The sequence below is a fragment of the Brachycentrus maculatus genome, unplaced genomic scaffold (genome assembly GCF_059751285.1).
Source record: "Brachycentrus maculatus isolate JH-2025_06_01 unplaced genomic scaffold, ASM5975128v1 h1tg000102l, whole genome shotgun sequence".
NCBI classification, from domain to species: Eukaryota; Metazoa; Arthropoda; class Insecta; order Trichoptera; family Brachycentridae; genus Brachycentrus; species Brachycentrus maculatus.
Window position 1 is genome coordinate 1,509,957 of NW_028280856.1, and position 22,977 is coordinate 1,532,933.

Here is a 22,977-nt window from a genome sequence, read left to right on the forward strand (position 1 = left end):
TTAAGAATTTAAGTGATAAATATCAAAAAAAATATATATTGGGAATGCAATATGATAAAGTTGTTTACTAATGTTTACCACTTTTGGAGATTATAGTAAAATTGTAACAAAAATTTCAGGTACGTTCATATGGACCATGACCTATATCTGAAATAAAAAAGATTTTATCTTAAACACCAAAGTGTCAGCTGAATCAAGCATGCATGAAAGTAACGATGAAGTTAACATTGTTGTGTAGATTCAATGCAGTACTCCATGCACCACTTCTTTGAAATATTTAAAAGTAAATTTATTTATTCTTCATATAATTTTTTTTTTCGTAAAATAGGTCTTAAAGCAATAAAGTGGTCATATTGAGTGTTACGGACGGATCGCACACCCCGTGCGGCGGCCCTGAAAAAGAATTCCAGGCGCCTGGCGGCGAGCGAAACGGTCGCCCGTCGGAATGCGGCCCGAAGAAGGGCCTCTATGGATTCTACCGATTTCTCATGTATTTACAGAATGTATTAGATGTAAGAAAAAATAAGACAATGTTAATATTAAATGCGCCTAGATGTTAAGTTGTATAAATAGATTACTGATAAAATAAACTTGTAAATTGTAATGTAATAACGAACTGTTGGAACGGCACCGGTACGGTATGAAAGTGTAGCCCGTCCGGTGCCCATTAGAGAGAGACAGAGATATGGCTGTCTCTCTCCCCCGGCCGCTGATTGGCTGTACTTTCCCACTGTCGGGCGGTACGCGATCACGGCCGGGTATATAGAGGGCGCATTTTTTGAGAATAAACTAGTTCTGGTGTGACTGTTGAAACCTGTGTTTCATTTCTCCGCTCCCGCTCCTTGGACGACTCGCCGCGCCGCCAGCCTGGACCGCTTCGCCTCATTATACCGATTCACGGACCAGTTTCGGAAAGCCCTTATCAGGGCTATTGAGGTTGACTTGTCGGTTCAGTGCCCGCTCTTCCCGGCTCATACATCCATTCACCTCCGTCCGTATCCAGCTTACTCGGTAACTCGGTACGGCGGGGCCGTCTGGAACGTCACCCCTTACAACGGTGGCATAGTTGGGAGATTCCGAAGAAGGCCAGGCGTGTACATTTTTGAGAGTCATCGCACGTAACCCACGCCGGTTACATTTTGGTCCTTCGAACCGGATCCTTCAACGCAGTCTCCAGCTACGATGCCTGCATCCCTGAGGTCGGGACGCAACGTCGCCATGGAGCCCGAAGAGCAGCGCCGTGAGGAGGATCGGGACTCTGTCAGTTCAGTCCGGACTGATACGAGTAGCGACTTGCGCCGCCAGATGGCGGAGCTAGCCGCCAGCAACGAGAGGCAGTTCCAGCAACTCCGTGAGCTGTTGTCAAAGTGCACAGCAGCTAACGTAAGCTCCCCAGGGGGGGAGGTTATCGCGGGTGTCGAACAATCCACCCACCTACGAACGCGGCAGGACGACGCCGCCAATCAGCCCAGAACGGGATTCAGGACATCGGCCGCAGCTCTACCGGTTCCGGTGTTGGATCCGGAACCTACGCGATTCGCTGGGGAATCGCGGGACGAACTGACCGGCCACAGAGGAGAAGCGCCCGGGGGACATGGCCCGGCGCCTACTGGCAACGCGGAGCCGAGGCGTATGGAAACCTCTGGCTTGCGTTGGCGCGCACCGGACGAACGCGATCGCTACCCGGTACGCGAATGGGTCGACGGAGCTCGACCGGACGAACGGCACCGCAGAGATGATGGAAGAGCAATCTACGCGGAGCCCTCACCCCGAGGCGGGGACTACTTTCGATGGTCGGGGCAGCCGCCGGAGTTGCCCAAGTTCAGCGGAGACCCGAGGGAATGGCGCCGCTTCAACGCGGCATATCTCCAATCTACTGAGAGATGGGGGATAGGGGACGCTGACAACATCGGAAGATTGGCGCGCGCACTGGAAGGGCGTGCGCGTCACATGGTAGCAGGCCTGCTACTGTATCCGCGCAACGTGTCGGAAATATTGCGGACGCTGGAGGACGCCTTCGGCAGCCCGACACTCATCATCGCGCAGATACTGGAAGACGCCCGGAGGATGCCGAGTCTCGCCGACCACCCCGCGGATGAAGCAGTCGTCGATTTTGCGGTTTCGATACGCAACGTCATCACCACCGTGGACGGGATGGACGCTTGCTATCTCGACAACCCGCAGCTGCTAGCGGAGATGGTTGCCAAGATGCCGACGCAACTCCGGTGGGATTGGTTCCGCGATCGCCGCCGCGAGACGAGGAGCAGTATCTACGATCTCGCCGCTTGGCTTGACGAGATCACCGCCGGCATCACGCGCCACGGAGGTCTGTTCAGAATGGTGGCGAGGAACAGAGACAAGGAGCGCGCGGGTCAGCGCGACAAGTGCGCCGAGCCCGCCCGCCGCGAGAACGCTCGACGCGTCGAGCCAAGGAGTCACGTGTTTGCGACGCGCGACACGACGAGTGACAAGGAATGCGTATTTTGTAAGGCCAGCGGGCATAACTTACGCCGATGCAAACGGTTCGAGAAGAAGACCGTGGACGACCGCTGGGAATTTGTGCGGCTGTCCAAACTGTGTTTCCAGTGTTTGGAATCAGGGCACAGGGTGCCCGAGTGTGAAGCAAGAAAGTGTGAAATCTGCCGGAGACACCACAATAGAATCCTGCACTACCGCACGGATGGTGCCGCGGAAGCCGTGAAAAGTGAGGAAGTTGTGGACAATGCGCAGGTGCTGTGGACAAATGACTGTGAGGTCCCGGTCACATTCAAAGTGCTGCCGGTTACTTTGAAGGGACCGCGGGGGACCGCAAAAGTGTTCGCCTTGTTGGACGAGGCTGCGTCTGTGACCCTCCTCGAGGAGGGTGTCGCCCGCGCGATAGGTGCTACGGGGATAGCAAGGAATCTGACGATAAAAGGTGCGACTGGACAAAGCAACACACACAGGTCGCAGCGTGTAACGGTGACCTTGATAAGTGATCACAACGGGGAATTCGAGATCGGGGCGAGGACCATCAAGGACTTGGACCTTGTACACAAAAGTGGCGCGCCCGCGCGGACTGGAGCTCGCGTCATCAGACCGCAGATGCTGATCGGCCTCGATAACGCGTCTCTCATGTTCCCGATCGACACTCCAGTGCTTCGGGAGGATGGTCAGCTGACCATAGTGACCACACTGGGGCCAGTAACGTACGGGGGTACCGTACACCCCAACTTCAATCTGCCAAACAACCGGGTCGAGCAAGGGTTGGACGAGCTATTGAAGAGAAACTTCGCCGTGGAGTCATTGGGCGTCTCCACCGCCGAAAGGAATCGCGCAACCGATAAGCGCGCATTGGAACTCTTGAAGAATACTACAAGACAGCTCCCGTCAGGCCAATGGGAGACCGGGCTATTATGGGCTCGGGACGGAGACGTACTGCCGTGCAATCGCCAGGCAGCCTTGAACAGGCTTCACTCTCTAGAAAGGAAGCTAGGACGTGACGCGGCATTGGCAGCGGCTTACAAGGCCAAGATAAGTGAATATATTGGAAAAGGATATGCTGTGAAGCTCGACCCCGCAGAAGAGAATGTGCACCACCCGAGGGAGTGGTATTTACCTCACTTCGCTGTGAGTAACCCGAACAAGCCGGGTAAGATAAGAGTGGTATTTGACGCTGCCGCCCAGCACCGGGGGACGTCATTGAATGACCACTTACTGACAGGACCAGACCTCCTGTCCTCGCTGTTGGGGAACCTCCTTCGATTCAGGGAAGGGGCCGTGGCGGTAGCCGCAGACATCAAGGAGATGTTTCTGCGAATTAGGATCAATGAAGCTGACCAGCCATCGCAAAGGTTCCTGTGGCGAACGAATAGCCGGGATGAACCCGAAACGTACATGTTGACATCGATGATGTTCGGCGCGAAATGCTCGCCCAGTAGTGCCCAGTTTGTCCGCGACAAGGTCGCCCAAACGTACGCACACGAATTTCCGGCCGCCGCGGCGGCCATACAAGGACGAATGTATATGGATGACTATTTGGATGCGACCGACAGCGAAGAAGCGGCCGCATCCCTCATACATGGCCTGAGGCAGGTGCTCCTAAGGGGAGGCTTTGAGCTCACGAGGTGGGCGTCTAATAAGCCAGGAGTCCTGAAAGGCATTGCGGAAAAGGAAAAGGCGGAAAATGCCATCAGAATAGGAGAAGCAAATACAACGGAAAGAGTCCTGGGTTTAATGTGGAACCCCAGGAGCGACACGTTTCTCTTCGAATATGGGACCGAGATGGCCTCGATCCCCGAGAACCCCACCAAGCGCCAAATGCTGAGCGCGACGATGAGTATTTTTGACCCGGTCGGCTTTATTACGTGCCTCACCGTGCGGTCAAAAATTATCCTACAGGCCGTCTGGCGATCAAAGACGGGCTGGGATGAGACGCTGTTGCCGGAGCACTCTGAGAGATGGTCAGAGTGGCGCCGGCTGATGGAGAACAACGAATGCAGAATACCAAGATGTGTGCTACAGTCTAAAGGGCGACTCGTGACGCTGCACATCTTCTGCGACGCATCTGAACAGGCTTGTTGTGCGATAGCCTACTTTGTGAACGCCGGCGACGCGGCGTTCGTGATGGCCAAATCGAAAGTGGCCCCCCTGAAGCCGCTCTCCATACCGCGCCTAGAGCTACAGGCGGCACTGATGGCGGCACGGATGGCTGCCACCATCAAAAGGGAGAGTCAGGCGAGGATAGTAAGAACGATCTACTGGACGGACTCCAGCACGGTGCTGTGTTGGATACGCAATGATCCTTTGAAATATGCAACGTTCGTGGCCAATCGATTGGGAGAGATCGATGAGTTGACCACGCGTGAAGAATGGAAATGGGTCCCCACAAAGGAAAACCCGGCGGACATTGGAACCCGCGACAAGGGGACCCCTGACCTCTCAAGAGACGGACTGTGGTTTGGGGGCCCGCGTTTCTTGAGGGAGGAAGAGACAGAATGGCCCACAGAGAAAGTTGGGCGAACGAGACCAAGCGCAGAAGCGCTCGAAGAAAAACCGGTTCGACAGTTTGTCGGACACACAAGGAACGAGGAGGCCCTCCCGCAGGTGGAGCGGTTCTCCTCCTGGACCCGGCTGGTGCGCACGACCGCCTGGGTACTACGATTCATCTCCAGATGCCGGCGGCACTCGGTCACAGGACAACCCGGAGGGGGGTTTGAGTTGCGCGCCGCGGAGATGCAGGACGCTGAAAACATGTGGATTAGGAGGTCACAAGAAAGCTCATTTCAAGACGAGCTGCAAATGCTGCGGGAGGGAAAGGGAAGCCCGCCCGGAAGCCGTCTGTACGCCGCGACGCCGTACTTGGACAGCAATGGAATAATACGAATGGGTACACGCCTTAAGGCCGCGTCCGAATTCGCGGCAGGCCTCACTGCCCCACCCGTCCTCGACGGAGCATGCCGATATGTGCGGCTATTGATTGAACATGTCCACAAGAAAGGTGGACATCCAGGAACAGAAAGAACTGTAGCAGACCTACGAACGAAGTATCATATCCTGCGGCTGAGGGACGCCGCTAAGAAAATATCACGGGAATGTCAGACATGTGAGACAGCTCGGAGCAGACCAAGGATCCCACTGATGGGACAGTTGCCCGCATCCCGGCTTGCGTACGGCGCACCGCCCTTTGCGCACTGCGGAGTAGATTTCTTCGGGCCGATAGCCGTGACTGTCGGCCGAAGACGGGAAAAACGTTATGGCGTTCTTTTTACGTGTATGGTTACACGCGCCATCCACCTAGAACTCGCGTCCTCACTGCAAGCGGACTCCACGATAATGGCAGTGAGGCGGATGATTTCCCGGAGAGGGTGCCCCATCGCCCTGTACTCCGACAACGGGACCAATTTCCACGGCGCCGACAAAGAGATGCGCGACGCCGTGACGGAACTACGGAAGGATGGAAAATTGTTGGCGGAGCTGACAATTCGGAACATAAGATGGGAACAAAGATCGCGGTAATAAGAAGAGAAGGCGCGCGACCCGTCCCCGAGAATTCAGGTGCAGACTAGCTGCACGGGGGGAGTGTTACGGACGGATCGCACACCCCGTGCGGCGGCCCTGAAAAAGAATTCCAGGCGCCTGGCGGCGAGCGAAACGGTCGCCCGTCGGAATGCGGCCCGAAGAAGGGCCTCTATGGATTCTACCGATTTCTCATGTATTTACAGAATGTATTAGATGTAAGAAAAAATAAGACAATGTTAATATTAAATGCGCCTAGATGTTAAGTTGTATAAATAGATTACTGATAAAATAAACTTGTAAATTGTAATGTAATAACGAACTGTTGGAACGGCACCGGTACGGTATGAAAGTGTAGCCCGTCCGGTGCCCATTAGAGAGAGACAGAGATATGGCTGTCTCTCTCCCCCGGCCGCTGATTGGCTGTACTTTCCCACTGTCGGGCGGTACGCGATCACGGCCGGGTATATAGAGGGCGCATTTTTTGAGAATAAACTAGTTCTGGTGTGACTGTTGAAACCTGTGTTTCATTTCTCCGCTCCCGCTCCTTGGACGACTCGCCGCGCCGCCAGCCTGGACCGCTTCGCCTCATTATACCGATTCACGGACCAGTTTCGGAAAGCCCTTATCAGGGCTATTGAGGTTGACTTGTCGGTTCAGTGCCCGCTCTTCCCGGCTCATACATCCATTCACCTCCGTCCGTATCCAGCTTACTCGGTAACTCGGTACGGCGGGGCCGTCTGGAACGTCACCCCTTACAACGGTGGCATAGTTGGGAGATTCCGAAGAAGGCCAGGCGTGTACATTTTTGAGAGTCATCGCACGTAACCCACGCCGGTTACATTGAGTTAAGTCTCTTAGAAAGATACAGAAAAAAATATTATCAAAAGTTATCCTTAAGGCCTTACTCGCAAACACATAATTCAATCAACGGCCGACCAATACAGAGGTGACCAATACAGAGGTATTGGATATTTTGTTAGATTTTTTTAAAAATTATGTAATCGATACAAATTTTATTAATTTTTTTTTACTCCTTGTCTTTCCATGATTCTTTTCTTTTCAAAACCTTATAATTATTTCGTAGAAAAACTCAAATTTTTAATACGAAAATGGTCTTTAAAAAAAATTGACTTGAATTTAACCAAAATTTACCCTGGATTTAGAGAAAATAAAGTTGCGACTTAACGAATATTGGGCCTTTAAATGTATAGTGATATAAAAAATAAAATTAGTAAAATACTTGATTGAATTCTGGAAGACGTCCTGATCCTGCATGTGTATAGGTAGGTATACGTGCGTGCTTTTGCGTGTGCATCATAGATATTTTTTTTCATATTTAATTGTACGTGTATGGGCTTGTGGCTATGCATGCACTTATACGTTCATCCAGTGTTCATCGTATTTGGTTTGCAAGTAACGTACCTATTAAATTTAGGGGAGAATATACTAAATATCAAATTGTAAATAAAATATTCGACGAGTAGACCCCTATGATATTCCAATCAAAAAAATATATATTTTTATAAAAAAGGTCACTTTCCTAAAACTGCTAAAACATCGCTTGAAGCTACCTATGTCACTGAACTATTCGCTTCAGTTCTAAAAACTATCCTCTTTGTATAGGAACCGAAAACTAACAAAAAGTCATACAACCTTTTTGTCATATTAATGTTTTGTATTTTTGTCTCGTTCTAATGACTCTTTTGTTATATTTCTGCATATTTATTTCATCATATATCGCTCACTCCTTTCAACAACGTCATACATCAAAAATCGTCAATTTTCCGTTGTGCATGTTTTCGGAATGCCCAAAAAATGTTCTATATCCTAGCAAAAGCGGCATATTTTTAACTTAAGATTTACCTGCTACAGGGCAGAAAGTGTTGTTTTTGCATTTTGAAGAAAAGGCATTGTTTACTTATTTTTAAAAATATACTATGTAAGTATTTTTCAAATGGAAAAAAAGTATTCAGATTTTACCTTAAAAGATCTGTTGTCCAGTAAAAAGTTCAATAAGTGGCTTGATAATTATTTTTAATACATTTTATTATATTTTTAAACTTTAAAAACGATCTCCAGAAATATCAATTTTTTTGATTTATGATGTTGTTGAAAGGAGTGAGCGATGTATAAAAATAATTTAAAATTTAACATAATGTGTCCTCACTGGGTTTCCCGTGCCGAGGGCATATTTTACAACAATGATTAAATGAATATTTATTAGCATGTAATTCATTTGTCATAAGTCATACTTTTATAGATGATCAAAATGAATGACAAGATACATTTCATATCTACCCTACTCTACAGTCCAATTATTAATAGGTCTTTTATAAAAAGTTACATTTTTAAACGATTTAATGGATAGTGATTAATTTACTAATCTAGGATTTCTAAAAATGCGTTAAAATACCGAAATAATGTATATATGTGTATGTATATATTTTTAATTAAAATTTTATTTTTGAATTTATGTTTATTAACCGGAAAATTTAATTTTCTATAAATCAGTTTAAATGATACTCACATTTAAAAAAAATTATTATATTTAATCACTTTCTATATCTGCATCATTATCTATTTATACTATGTAAAAAAATATATTTATTTAGATTTTAAGTGATTTGATATTATCAGAAATTTCCACCTGCAAAAAGGGCTTAAACTCTGGTTTATATTAAAAGATGGAATAAAATAGATTATTAAATTAATAAAACACTTGTATAAGATCACTTGGGATGAGTTTATTGGTGTTAACACAATAAGTCATGTTTACTTTAAAATACTCAAAAGCGGTTTTAAACAAGTGTTTAATTTTTATTTTTTAATAGTCGTGCTATTTTGCATAGTTAATGACAACTCATAACATAAAAAAAACAAATAAAATGGTATGTGAACATTCTTGAAAAGGGTATTTAATTTTTGCTGGGTAATATACCCTAAATTAAACAAGGTTTGAATTCTATTTTTATTTACATATTTGATATGTGGCGCGTTCCGTCTTATTAAGACATTATCAAACACTACAATAAAACAAAACGCGTCACACATCATTATTGTAAATAAAAGTAGAATTCAATCCAATAACCGTGTTTAATTTTGGGTATATTACCCAACAATTTAATATGGAATTCTACCAACTGTCTGCAGTTACAATAAACATTTAATTTTTGTTTTTGTTTTATCAATTGATGTGACGTATGCCTTTGACTTGGGGTGGTATTTACGAGGAGATTGTTTGTCAATTTTCTAAGGGAGTGACCTCTAATGGGAAATATAATTACACAAAACTTAATATGAGCGGTCTGCGTATTTACAAACTATACCCAGCCCAGCACACGGCATCGCAGTGGTACACAACATTGTGATAAGAACATTTTGAGTGTGTCCAAATACTCGTTCACAAATATGGATTATCTCCAAATAGGAATATTTAGTTACTCAAAATGTTGAGTTGCAGTACTGAGTATTATTTGATCGGTTTGTTGACGTGTTTTCTTTGCGTTTATACTCAGTACTGTTAAAAAGTGAAACAACGGGCTGCACTCAATTTATTGGCGTCGCTTTGCTCTTCTCGCTCTGTTAATATAATACATAATTTTGGCTAAATAAATATTTTTTCTTCAATGCGCCTTTCCAACTTCCTCATAGTCTCATGGTGTTTCAGTACCGTAAGTTATAACAATATTAAATAAATAAATTAAAAATAAAATAGCTCTGAAAAAATGATGAAAATGAAAACATTGAATTATCGAATTTCCAATAAGCTGCGTACCAAACGACCCTTGACTCCGTATTGATCTGCAGCCATTATTGGAACTGCTCCATATGTCAGACTTCACTATTTCTATCTGCGGAATAATAATTGCAACGCTCCCCCCTGCTTCCCCTTTATTACCTCATTGTTTATCTTTTTACTTCTCCCAGCCCTAATTGCACAGCCCTCCCCTACACCGAGTACCTACCCGGCACAATAAACTATCTTTGAGGGGAAACGAACCCGTTCGACGGTAGGTACCGCATATTGGAACTCCGTAAAACGCTAAATATTTAACACTATTTTTGATATCTCAATAAAGATGAAGAAGAATATGGAAGTCTTAGACTTCATTGACTCGTACTTAAAGTAACTTACCCGGTACAATAAACTATCTTTGAGGGGAAACGAACCCGTTCAACAGGGGAAAAATAAATGTGTAGTTACAACACGGCTGTCCAAACTTAAAACACAGTAAGGGATATATTTTTGGACTAAGTAGAACCTACTTAGTTCGAAAATGTAATCAATTCCATAAGTGGCTATTGGTCGAACACATCGGCTGTCCAAACTCAAAACACAGTAAGGGATATATTTTTGGACTAAGTAGAATCTACTTAGTTCGAAAATGCAATCAATTCCATAAGTGGCTATTGGTCGAACACATCAGCTGTCCAAACTCAAAACACAGTAAGGGACATTTTTTTCGCAGTACGTTTTTTTTTGCATTTTTGGACTACGTAGATTCTACTTAGTCCAAAAATGCAAAAAAAAACGTACTACAAAAAAATGTCCCTTACTGTGTTTTGAGTTTGGACAGCCGAACATTTTATGTGTGTCCAAATAGTTGTTCACAAATCTGGATTATGTACAATTGAGAGTAATTTAATTGAGAGACGTTCTAGGTACATCTTACCACGTGGCATTTGGCCAATAGATGCCAACTTCAGGCATTTTACTATCCGGTGCCTTCTCATCTGACCACAGATCACCAATAGATGTCTCCAAACCAAGTTTTTGCCTATAGATTTCTATCGAATTTTCGCCTATGGATTTCTATCGATAAAGAATTATTAGTTATGAAGTAAAAATCAATTAAATGCCTAAAGAGAAATCTCAGAGGCTTGTATCCGGGAGCACTTTAACAATTGGTGATTTTTTAAAGTTTCTATGCCATAATTAAGACAACATCCTAAGCTAGACGACCGTTTGACCCACCTTAAAATCAATACATTTTTACGGTGAAGGCACGCACCCCTTTCTCCCCTTCCGCCACCCCCGCCCCGCGGGTCCTAGAGCCTTCCCCGACCTACCCCCACACGACCCCCTATCAGCCCAATGGATGCAGCCTTAAGGCAGTGACGTCTAGGTAATTATATTAAAAGTACACCGATAAATGTAAGCCTTTAAAAAATATGTATTTCACTTTACTCGAGGTGAATACTACATAAATATACATGTTTTATTTATTGTAACTGCAGACAGTTGGTAGAATTCCATATTGAATTGTTGGGTAATATATCCAAAATAAAACAAGGTTTGTTGGATTGAATTCTTCATTTATTTATGTATATGTTAATACGTGACGCGTTTCGTCTTCTTAGGAGATTATCAAACACTCCTATTTGCTAATGTGCAAACACAGTATTTGATAATATCCTAAGAAGACGAAACGCGTCACGTATTAACATATACATAAATAAATGTAAAATTCAATCCAACAAACCTTGTTTTATTTTGGATATATTACCCAACAATACATGTTTTATCTGATTTAAATATACTATGTACATACATACATAAGTCACAACCGACCGAAGGGAATAAAAGGACACGGAAGAGGCCTGTAACCATTAGTGGAAGACAGAGGGTCCATCAAGAAGAATAAACAACATTTTGAGTATGTCCATAATGTACTTGTTCACAAATCTGGATTATCTCCAATTATAGATTATTTTTTGTATTTATTATTTCTTGACAACTCAACATGGATGAAGAAGAACATGGAAGTCTAGGCATTTATGGGGCTTACGACTGTCATAGGCTGGTTTAAGTGATCAATTTACACATGTGTAATATTCACCAACTCTACCCATGATTGACAACCATACTAATCAAATTCTCGGACGTTCTATATATATGATCCAATTTTAGAACATTATATAATATTCACTAGAATTTTCACTAGTGACATCTATTGTTGAGACAAAGAATCTTTTTGTTAAGCAGAAACTCTTATACATATTTGTATGTGAAGTCCGAATCCTGGATTATAATAATTCATAATGGCTTTAAAAAAATGTCTATAAATATTTTTGTGTATGACTTAATATAAATACACTATTCTTTATTGTTAAAATTCAATTGTTAAAGGTTCTTGTACCATTTAAATAAATAAATAAATAATCACATACTCGTACATGAGAAACGCCAGAAAATATCATTTCGTGAATTCCCGGACTTCCATATTCTTCTTAATCTTTGTTCAGATGTCAACAAATAATATGATATATAACTCCTATAATTAGAGATAATCCAGATTTGTGAACCATTCAAAATGATGTTGATAAAAATTCTCCTCAAATATGATTCTTAGACGATAAATAGGTATAATTAATTATTTCATCTCAGAGGTTCCAAAAGAGATTTTGTTCTAGAAGTATCTGCTCTTGCCTCAATTCCATACGTGGCTATTGGTCGAACACATGTTTTGAATATCTTCAATTTATGACTAGTATTATATTCGTCCGCCTCCGTAGTGTAATGGTCAGCACGCTCGGCTACCGTTCTGGAGGTCCCGAGTTCGATTCCTAGGAGGGGGATCAAATAAATGTAGGTGATTTATTCACTCAAATATTTATTCAATATTACTCTGTAGTGTTACCTGAAGTGGAAGGCTGATCACCTTTCCTTCATGTGTTGACGATCAAGATAACACTGCGTTTATATGATGCAGTGCCCTATGCACCATTGGGGTGTGGGTAGGGGTTTTATTGATTGATTGGTGATGTTAAAAGATATCAAGGATTCCATTAATATTATTCAGAGTAATGAAAACCAATCGATATTAATTATTTAGTTAAAGTCTGCTCGGAAGAAATTTAACTCAGGTTCACTAGTTCGGGTATTGTCTGAAAACTCAAGAATGTTATGTCCAGAGGAGGGTGATAGACATCTGGTAGTAACAGTTCATCAGCCGAGATTTCAGCGTGCAGTGCCCCATGCACCATTGGGGTGTGGATGAGGGTTTGATTGATTATAAACATTTTTAAATGATATTGATAATTTTTATTTATTTTATATACTTAAATGAATTATTTCGAGGTCACCAATTCTGCCGCCACTGTAATGGTTACTTCCTGTTTGGATAAGGGTGGCGGGTAGAGGGGTTGGAGGCCCCATCCCCAGCAGAACGCACCGCCCCACCCTCGTCCCTCGCAACGGAAAACTTAGTAGGGTAGGTCGGCGATTTTTTTTATTCTCTTTGACTCAAAAGCGCCGTTTGGACTTAGAGCATCGGGCCATTTAAAGGTTTTTGAAAATACAAAAAAGGCTTTGCATACCATATGACTTAAATGTAATATTTCATTTATTTATTTCATTATCTTGTGAAAAAACGTTAAATCACAAATAGACAACAGGTTTTTCTTCTTCTTCTTAATCTTCTTCGTCTTGGTGTAGGCCTTGTGGCCCGTCTATAAGAGGGATTAGCCACAAATATTTTTTTTTGACATCACAACATATATGAAGAAGAATATAGAATTTTTGGCATTTACGGGCGCTAACAGTTGTTAGCCAGCCTTAAACCAGCCCAAAACAGTTTTTTTAGGCTGGTTTAGTCTGGTTTAAGTGATCACTTTACACATGTGTAACATTCACCAATTCTACACGTGATTGACAATAACACTACTCAAATTCTTGGAAGTTCTATATATATGATCCCATTTTGAAAAATTGAAGAAGAATATGGAAGTCTATTGTTGTAAAAATTACAATTTCGTTTCACATTTTCAATAAATTTCGCAACTAAGAACTAACACAAAACAGAAACAAAAAAAATGTTTTGCAAGAGAAGGTCTGTCAGGAAGCCTAGATGCTTCTGGGAATGTGGTGGGACAGCTTTCAATTATCTTCTTCTTCTCCTTGGTGTAAGGCTTGTGGCCTATTTTTAAGAGGGATTAGTCTCTTGCGATGTCGATTCCTAGCTGCCAATCCTTCTCTCTGCTGGCCGGGAGTCTCTACTTTGGGGTTGGCTGTGCAGTGCGATGTGGATGAGTCTAGGTGGTTCCATTCACCTCATACGCGCATACCATTATCTTCTTCGATGCCTCTCCCACCTTACGACATCTTCGATCTTAGAAAAAAGTGGTTGTTACCAAGTGAAATTGAATAAAAAATAAATTATTATGTCAGATAACGAAATCAAGATGTGGCATAGTAACGATTGAACTCTAAAACCGATAATCTAAGAAAACCGACCCCTTTAAAATTTATTTTAGTTTTGAAAAGTAGTTCACACAAGTCATATATTTGTACTGAAATACGGTGTATTATAAGCTGAAAATTTTTTTGTCAAAGGTGATTCCGTAAAAAAACATAAGTAGGAGAACGAAATCATTAATGTTTGAATTAAAATAAAACTATTGATCAAATGGGGAATGATTATATTATAAAAAGCTATGGAAATGACTAAGACTCGATTCAAGCCTATTCATTAATTTTTTTAATTGAAAAAAAAATATTTCCATAATGGAAGATATTTGAAACTTATTCTTTTGAAATCTAAATATTTTTAACAATATACATATTTGTTTTCATCCAATTCATGTTTTAAGGGCGAAACATCAAATAAAGATAATATGATAGGCAGAATGGTGAAAGTTACACATTGTATAAAATGATCTCTTAAACCAGTCGGTATTAAGCCCTTGGACGCCCAAACATCCATAGTCCCTTAGTATAAAAATGTGTTGTAATTTTAATAAAACAAAGTATATTAAATGATTTTTAAATGTTCGTTTTATTTAGTAGAACAAAAGTGCATTCTTTTAAGTGCAGCTTATTTAGAGCACGTAAAATTGATTTACACTGCAGGGCAGTAAAATAAAAGCTGAAATCCATATGTCGGCATTGAGAGCTTTAAGCTTACACCGTGACTTGGAAAGTGACGTCATTAAAAGCTTTTCTTAGTTTTCCTAAATGCAGTTTGAATGTTAGCGATGAGTTCTGTAAGGGGGTGCGTAGCAAAGGAAGTGAGGGGTTGATGTCATTAGGAACGCATTAAAGCCTTCGCCGCCGACTTTCAAGCTGTATGAAGTTTCAGGAAAACACAGAGTCACCTCTTCAACTGGGTCATACGTCACGTACTTCATTAAATGTTGAAAATCTTTGTTTTTCTGTTAATTTTGTTGCACGCTTAGAATATACACAAAAATATTACTATTTTTTAGATTCGCTAAACTTGATTATTGTCCGCTTACATAGTAAAGTGGTTAGAGCTATTGTCTGCTATTTTGAGGGACCCAGGTTTAATTCTCAGAGATTTCAAAATAAACGAAAGAATTTTTTCACTTTGGTAATTATTTATTTTAATATCACACAAAAGTGCTGGACTGATCAATTCACATTAAAAAAAATTCTATTTGATGCAGTGTCCTATTCATTATTGCGCTAAAAATATATACATATGTTTATATGTATAGATATATAAATGACAATAAACAACTTACCTTAAATAATTGTGATTCTGTAAGAAGTATTGCACATTTGTAGTGAACAACTTACGTAATCTGGTGCGTGTACGGGTATGCAGATCCGAGCTCTTTACCCATTATAGTTTTTTTCACATTAATAGAACCATTTCGTTTCGCTTTTAGCAGTTATGTTTTTGACCCTAAGCACCTTCACTTACGCCATCTGTTTCGACGCATTCAGCATAATTGGTGTTTGAAAATGATAGTGCGGAATGCATCGAAACATGTATCCCAATAATTTTAAGAAAAAGTAGTATTTACCAAGGTAAACTCAAACTAAAAACCAAAATAATTGTTAAAGGATTATGTAAGCATCGTTTTGTTCTCAAATTCAAAATTAAACAACGATGAGATAATGTTTAGCTGTAAAAAAAGAACTGCTGTCAGTTTAAATTTCGCCTGTAGATAAAGCTTTTCGTTTGTGGTTTGTTGTTGAATTATCTGAGAAAACAAATCTGAAAATTGATTTTCTAATATTCAGATTTAAGGAGGAGTCAAAAGTAAGTATTTACCATTATGATTAAATGGCTAATCTCAGTATTTGTTTATATTTTGTCGTAATATTGTAGCGTAATCATGACAATACTGGGAAACAGAGCAGCCATCCGACCAATTTCAGAATGTCTGTCCATTTTATGAACAAGTATCAGTTTTTAAGCACGTAAAAGCATCTGTTTTTGAAACTCACTGAGCAAAATAGAACCACAAGATGGAAAACGCAGAAACAAATCAAACAAATACCACGTTTGGTCAAAGGGACTATGAGTATTACGCTACAAAGCAGTATTACCCTCTCATATTATGTACAGGTTATTAAAATTATTAAACAAGGGAAATATGAATAAAAGAGCTTTTATTAATTTCATATTATTTTTTGACATCTCAACATATATGAAGAATAATATGGAAGTCTGGGCATTTACGGGGCTCGCGACCAGCATAGGCTTTTTTAAGTGATCACACGTGTAACATTCACCAATTCTATCCATGATTGACAATTACGCTACTCAAATTATAATTTCACTAGAGACTTCTATTGGTGAGATAAAATAAGCTTTTAATTGAGTAGAAACTCTTTCATGTGTATGTGAGGTCCGAATCCTGGATTATAAACACATACATGAGAAACGCTACAAAATATCCTCTTCATTTTATTATTTTAGCTTTTAATTTGACCACTTAATTTATTTTCAACATTTTCAGTGTTAATTGCTTTTATTAATTATATGATGGAGATAGGAAGAAACGTAAAATATCAAATATGTAATTTTTATAAGTTTTTATACATGGTGCATGCATTTATTTATGGTATGTATATTTAAAAGACAAATAAAATATCCTACATGGGCACAGCCTGTGCGTGGATGGATATATCGTCCAATGTAGTACAATAATATTGTATATACGCTATTGTATAAGGCTAGTTTTACTTATTTTTAATCAGAAAATTATGTGAAAGCAAGAAAAAGAGTAAATAAGAAAATTAAATTAAAAAATTTTGAGTGTGTCCAAAAACTTGTCACATATTCGATTATCTCCAATTATACCAGTTATTTTTATATTATTTTTTTGACATCTTGACATAGATAAAGATGAATATGGAATTCTAGGCATTTGCAGGTAGGAACCAAAATAATTTCAAAATAATTCCGTAAATGCCCAGACTTCCATATTCTTCTTCATCTATATTGAGATGTCAAAAAATAACATATAATTTAATTAAAAATAGAAATCAGCAATTTAAATTAATAAAAATTAAAAAAAAAACGTTAACTCATATACCATTGTGTTTGATTAACCATCGTGCCGCTTCCAGCAGGGGTAGGCAGAGAGAATATAATGCCATACCAATCTGTCTATGCAAATCTTTGCCTCTTCCGCATTTCTGCATCTCCTCATACATACCCGCCGATTATTCCTACTGCTGACCTGACCACTTTCAAGTGTTTGAAATACTTGATCATTCCAAGGTTTCTTCGGGTTTCCTTTGCTTCTATTACCAGCTAGATTTGCCTCATAAATTTATTTTAATGTTCTTTCTTCACTCATTTGATTCACAAGCCCAAACCATCTCTACCCACCTTTCTTTTTTATCGATAATACTTATCTTAGCCTTGCATTCTTTCCTGATATAACCATTATGTAAATTTACAGAAAAAGAGTTGAATTAATATTCGTTTAAATAATTAATTTTCAATGGAGTCAGTACGTAATACAATAGTCAATACCGGACAAGTCAAACGCTCTACCATTCCATACGATAGTGCACTTCAGACAATTGGAATTTGTGTCGAAATTCTTGACGATATTGTTTATTACGTCACAGAAGAACATGGAAGAGATCCGGTTCACCTTCTTCCAGAAGTCTTCCTGACTATTGGAACAGAAGACGAGATACCAGATATCTTAGAAGTGGGCATCAAAGAGTCAATCGAGATATTAGGAGGGCTATTGGGTTGTGAATCCTATACCACCAGTTTGTTTGAGTATTGGTTTTTAGACGTGGTTGCCGATGGACTTATAAAGGCGCAACAGCACAAAATGACCCAAGGTAGGCTAAATGTATTTGAATTGTAGATTATTTGTTTGGCAAATTGTGACTGTTAACATTCAAGCTTGTTTGAGTTCTGGTTTTTGTACGTGGTTGTCGATGGACTTATAAAGGCGCAACAGCACAAAATGACCCAAGGTAGGCTAAATATACTTGAATATTAGATTTGTTTGGCATACATCACAAAATGACCCAAGGTAGACTACATATATTTGTATTTTGCATTTGTTTGGCATATTGTGACTGTTAATAGTTTTTTTTCGAGTATCGTTTTTGGACGTAGTTGCCGATAGACTTACGAGTATAAAGGCAAGGAAGACTATCGGTCTCACCGGTCCGCCTAATAACTTTGTTTGAAATGCAATTTATAAGCATATTTCCTGTGATAGCCCATATTTCCAATGTTCTGAGTACGTTTTGTATATATATATATATATATATATATATATATATATATATATATATATATATATATATATATATATATATATATATATATATGTATATATATATATATATATATGTATATATATATATATATGTATATATATATATATATATATATATATGTATATATATATATATGTATATATATATATAAATATATAAATATATATATATATATATATATATATATATATAGATATATATATATATATATATATATATATATATATATATATATATATATATATATATTTATATATATATATATATAAATAAATATATATATATATATATATATATATATATATATATATATATATATATATATATAAACATATATATATATATATATATATATATATATATATATATATATATATATATATATATATATATATATATATATATATATATATATATATATATATATATATATATACATATTTATATATACATATATATATATATATAACGTCCGCCTAATAACTTTGTTTGAAATGCAATTTATAAGCATATTCCCTGTGATAGCCCATATTTCCAATGTTCTGAGTACGTTTTATATATATATATATATATATATATATATATATATATATATATATATATATATATATATATATATATATATATATATATATATATATATATATATATATATATATATATATATATATATATATATATATATATATATATATATATGTATATATATATATGTATATATATATATAAATATATATATATATATATATATATATATATATATATATATATATATATATATATATATACAGGGTCCGCCATCTAAAGTTTTTTTTTTCAACTAGTGCTTATTTCGTGAATGGTAACACTTAGCTCATGTCTGATTTGACAGATAATTAGTTTTATCTTTCCGCTAAGCGAATATGGTATTGTATACGCTTGAACAACGCTGGGAAATATTGCGACATTACTTTGAAAATCATGGTAATGTTGCAGAATGTGTGCGAAAATTGCGTACGGTTTTTGGAAGAAGAGAAGCACCGTCAGCTCCGTATGTTCGTTATCTTGTGAAAAAAGTGAAAGAAACTGGCATCCTCATCGATAAACCAAAGCGTGAAAAGCCAAAAACAGTGCGTACACCCGAGAATATCGATGTTGTGGCAGAAAGTGTGCGTGAAGCGCCATCAACATCAATTCACCGTCGTTCTCAACAATTGAACATTTCGGAGACATCATTGAGACGAATTTTGCATAAAGACCTTGGTATGACGCCATACAAAGTCCAATTGGTTCAGGAGTTGAAGCCAACTGACCATCCAATGCGTTTTCGCTTCGCTGAGTGGGCCTGCGATCGACTTACAGAAGATGCCGATTTTGCCAAAAAAATCATCTTTTCGGATGAAGCTCATTTTGATCTTGGCGGGTATGTAAACAAGCAAAATTGTCGTATTTGGGGCACAGAAAACCCGCACGCATACATTGAAAAGCCGGTACACCCAAAACGAGTCACTGTTTGGTGCGGATTTTGGTCCAGAGGCATAATTGGGCCATTTTTCTTTGAAAATGAGCAAGGAGTGGCCGTTACAGTCAATGGCGATCGTTATCGGGCCATGTTGAACGGATTTTTGTTCACAAAAATTGAAGAGGAGGATATTGGCAACATTTGGTTTCAACAGGACGGCGCTACGTGCCACACAGCCGAAGCTACACTCGATGTTTTGCGCCCTGTTTTCAAAAAAAAAAGTTATTTGGCGGACCCTTATATATATATATATATATATATATATATAAATATATATATATATATATATATATATATATATATATATATATATATATATATATATATATATATATATATATATATATATATATATATATATATATATATATATATATATATATATATATATATATATATATATATATATATATATATATATATATATATATATATATATATATATATATATATATATATATATATATAAATATATATATATATATATATATATATATATATATATATATATATATATATATATATATAATCTGTACTGTATATATATATATATATATATATATATATATATATATATATATATATATATACATAATCTGTACTCTCAATACTCTTTCAAAACTATGCCACAGATCACTTTCTAAAATCTCTCAAAAAAGCACAAATCGGTAGAAGATTTCATATTCTACCGATTGCCGCCATCGGCTAAATACTCAATTACTTATCTGTTGAATTTTAAAATCAATTTTTTTTGGTAATAAATATAATTAACGTTTTCAGAGAACCAAAAACTATTAGTAAGATGGTTTTGTTATTTTATGAAAAAGCTGGAAAATAAAAATGATTTTACGACCTTTATGGAAAATCTTATTTTGTATTTCAAGAAAGCAGCAGAGTTTATTGAAGAAAATAATGGTGCTATGGCGACACCAGAAATAATCGGTAACTGTTTATTTACTTATTAATTATACTGACGTTAAGATTAACAATAAATAGATATGTTTTAATAAATTCAAATAAAATAGTAAATTGAGGTTATGTTTATGTTTTATATATGTTGCTATTTTTTTTGTTAGTGTTTAAAATTGTATTTCGTAAATATTTTGCATGCGTGGGTACCAAACGTTAAAAACAAGGATAAAGGTAATTATGTGTCAAAATGAAGTATATTTTAAGCTATATTATACGTATCTATTAATATTATAAAAACAACATAATTGAATATGTGACATTTGTGCCATCTATGATTGAGTAGTAAAAGCATTATCTATAGTACTTAGGTTCTAATCTTCGCTAATGTTTACCTGTCAAAAGTAGCAATATTTACCCAAATTCATATTTGAAAAATATGGTTTTTACTTTCCAGCTCAAATTATTGAAGATTCCATAGCTGTTGAAGATGGAAACCGTAAATCTAAAATGAGTGTAAACAGCAAAATTTCGAGAGTTAGTGAGACATTAAAGGTGATTCAATCAAAACCAGCACAGAAGAAAACTAATTTGAATAAAATTATTGTCGAGCCTGTAAAAGTTAGAAATGATGGACTAATTATTGAAAATCTTAATGCACTTATAAAAATATCTGCGATTCTAAAAAATATGTGAGTCATTTAAAATTAATCTAACGAAAAGAGGTGAAGCGCACATATTTAAATTAATAGTCCTTTTATACATTTTCTTCTTTTAATTTCTTGTTGGCTGGTAATCTATACATGAATAATTGTATGAAAGCACTGAAAAGTTTTAATATTGGAGTTTAAATTATCGATTTGACTATCTGTTGCCTTTTGTAAACTGATAATGCTGTGCTTCTTACCGATAATAGAGAAGACCTGCAAGAACTGGCGTCAAAGATGTATAATGTGTGCAAAGATTTAATTTGCTAATAAATATTGACAAATCCAAAGTTATGGTCTTTGAAATGATAAATGTAGATCTGGATGTAAAATACAAGTGAACGAAGAAATTTTGGAACAAGTAGATGATTTTGTATATTTGGGAAACATGTTTTGTAGTGATGGAAAGATATAGAAAGGAGAGTGAATTGTGTAATGAAATCAGTTATAGAAAACAAAAACCTTTCAGCAAAAGCTAAACTAGCAGTGCACAATGGATATTTCCGTGCCAACCTAAATGTATGGAAATGAAGCATGGAGCTGGCACAAGGATGAAAGTAGAATGAATGCAGTATAAAGACTGCAAGGCTAAGATAAGTTTCATTATTAAAAATCAACAAGGGTGTGTCGGGATGGTTTGGGCATGTGAATCAAAGGAGTGAACAAAGAGCGGTAAAACAAATTTATTAGCATGATCAAGTATTTCTTCCCTGAAGAAGCGGTGCGATGGTTAGTTGGTTGACTTAATTAAAGTAATAATAAATAAAAGAAATAGAGTTCCAAATGAGCCCTTTCGTTTGTTGAGGATTTTCTAAACAAAGGTTAAATAATATTTGATTCCAACATGTTATTTCCTTACTTCATTTCTAAACAATATCATTCTTTTTTAGATTCGGTGAAGAATTTGTATTCATGCTGGTAAGCAGTTTCTTCAGAAAGAGACCGCTTTGTCAGGACGTTTATTCACCTTATGAAATGAATAAACCAAAAACAATATTACAGTATAAAGACCTATTCAAACCGCCAGTTGAAACTGCTGAAAAAGATAAGAAAGAAAATACAAAGGACAAAAAGGAGAAAGTTAAAGAAGCAGTACAAGAAAAAGTACCAGAAGAAGAAAAAGTACCAAAGGAAGAAGAAAGTGAAATAGATTTCAGAGATGTAATTTTGCCTCTGCAAATGGCTGTAAATAAGGATTTTTTCGAAGAAATGTGGCCTCCTGCAGTAGAAATTGTCCAGACAAATAAAGAGAAAGATAAAAAGAAAAAATAATATGGCTACCGTGTCCTGATCACTGTTTAGTTCTAGCAGCTCTGTGAATAATTAGTGCTGCATTTTACGATGACATA

The 22,977-nt window shown here is 38.1% G+C and overlaps 2 protein-coding genes across 2 annotated transcripts; both read left to right on the forward strand.

Annotated features, from left to right (window-relative positions):
- Positions 1-1,182: 1,182 nt before the first annotated feature.
- LOC148310281 (uncharacterized) lies at positions 1,183-5,997 on the forward strand. Its single transcript, XM_088258715.1, has 2 exons — positions 1,183-1,383; positions 2,047-5,997. Exons 1-2 carry the CDS (start codon positions 1,183-1,185, stop codon positions 5,995-5,997), a joined length of 4,152 nt encoding a protein of 1,383 aa, XP_088114841.1.
- An 11,500-nt stretch (positions 5,998-17,497) lies between these two features.
- LOC148310282 (uncharacterized) lies at positions 17,498-22,902 on the forward strand. The gene is made up of 4 exons (XM_088258709.1): positions 17,498-18,061; positions 20,793-20,954; positions 21,379-21,613; positions 22,519-22,902. Exons 1-4 carry the CDS (start codon positions 17,707-17,709, stop codon positions 22,898-22,900), a joined length of 1,134 nt encoding a protein of 377 aa, XP_088114835.1. The 5' UTR covers positions 17,498-17,706; the 3' UTR covers positions 22,901-22,902.
- The last annotated feature ends 75 nt before the right edge of the window (positions 22,903-22,977 follow it).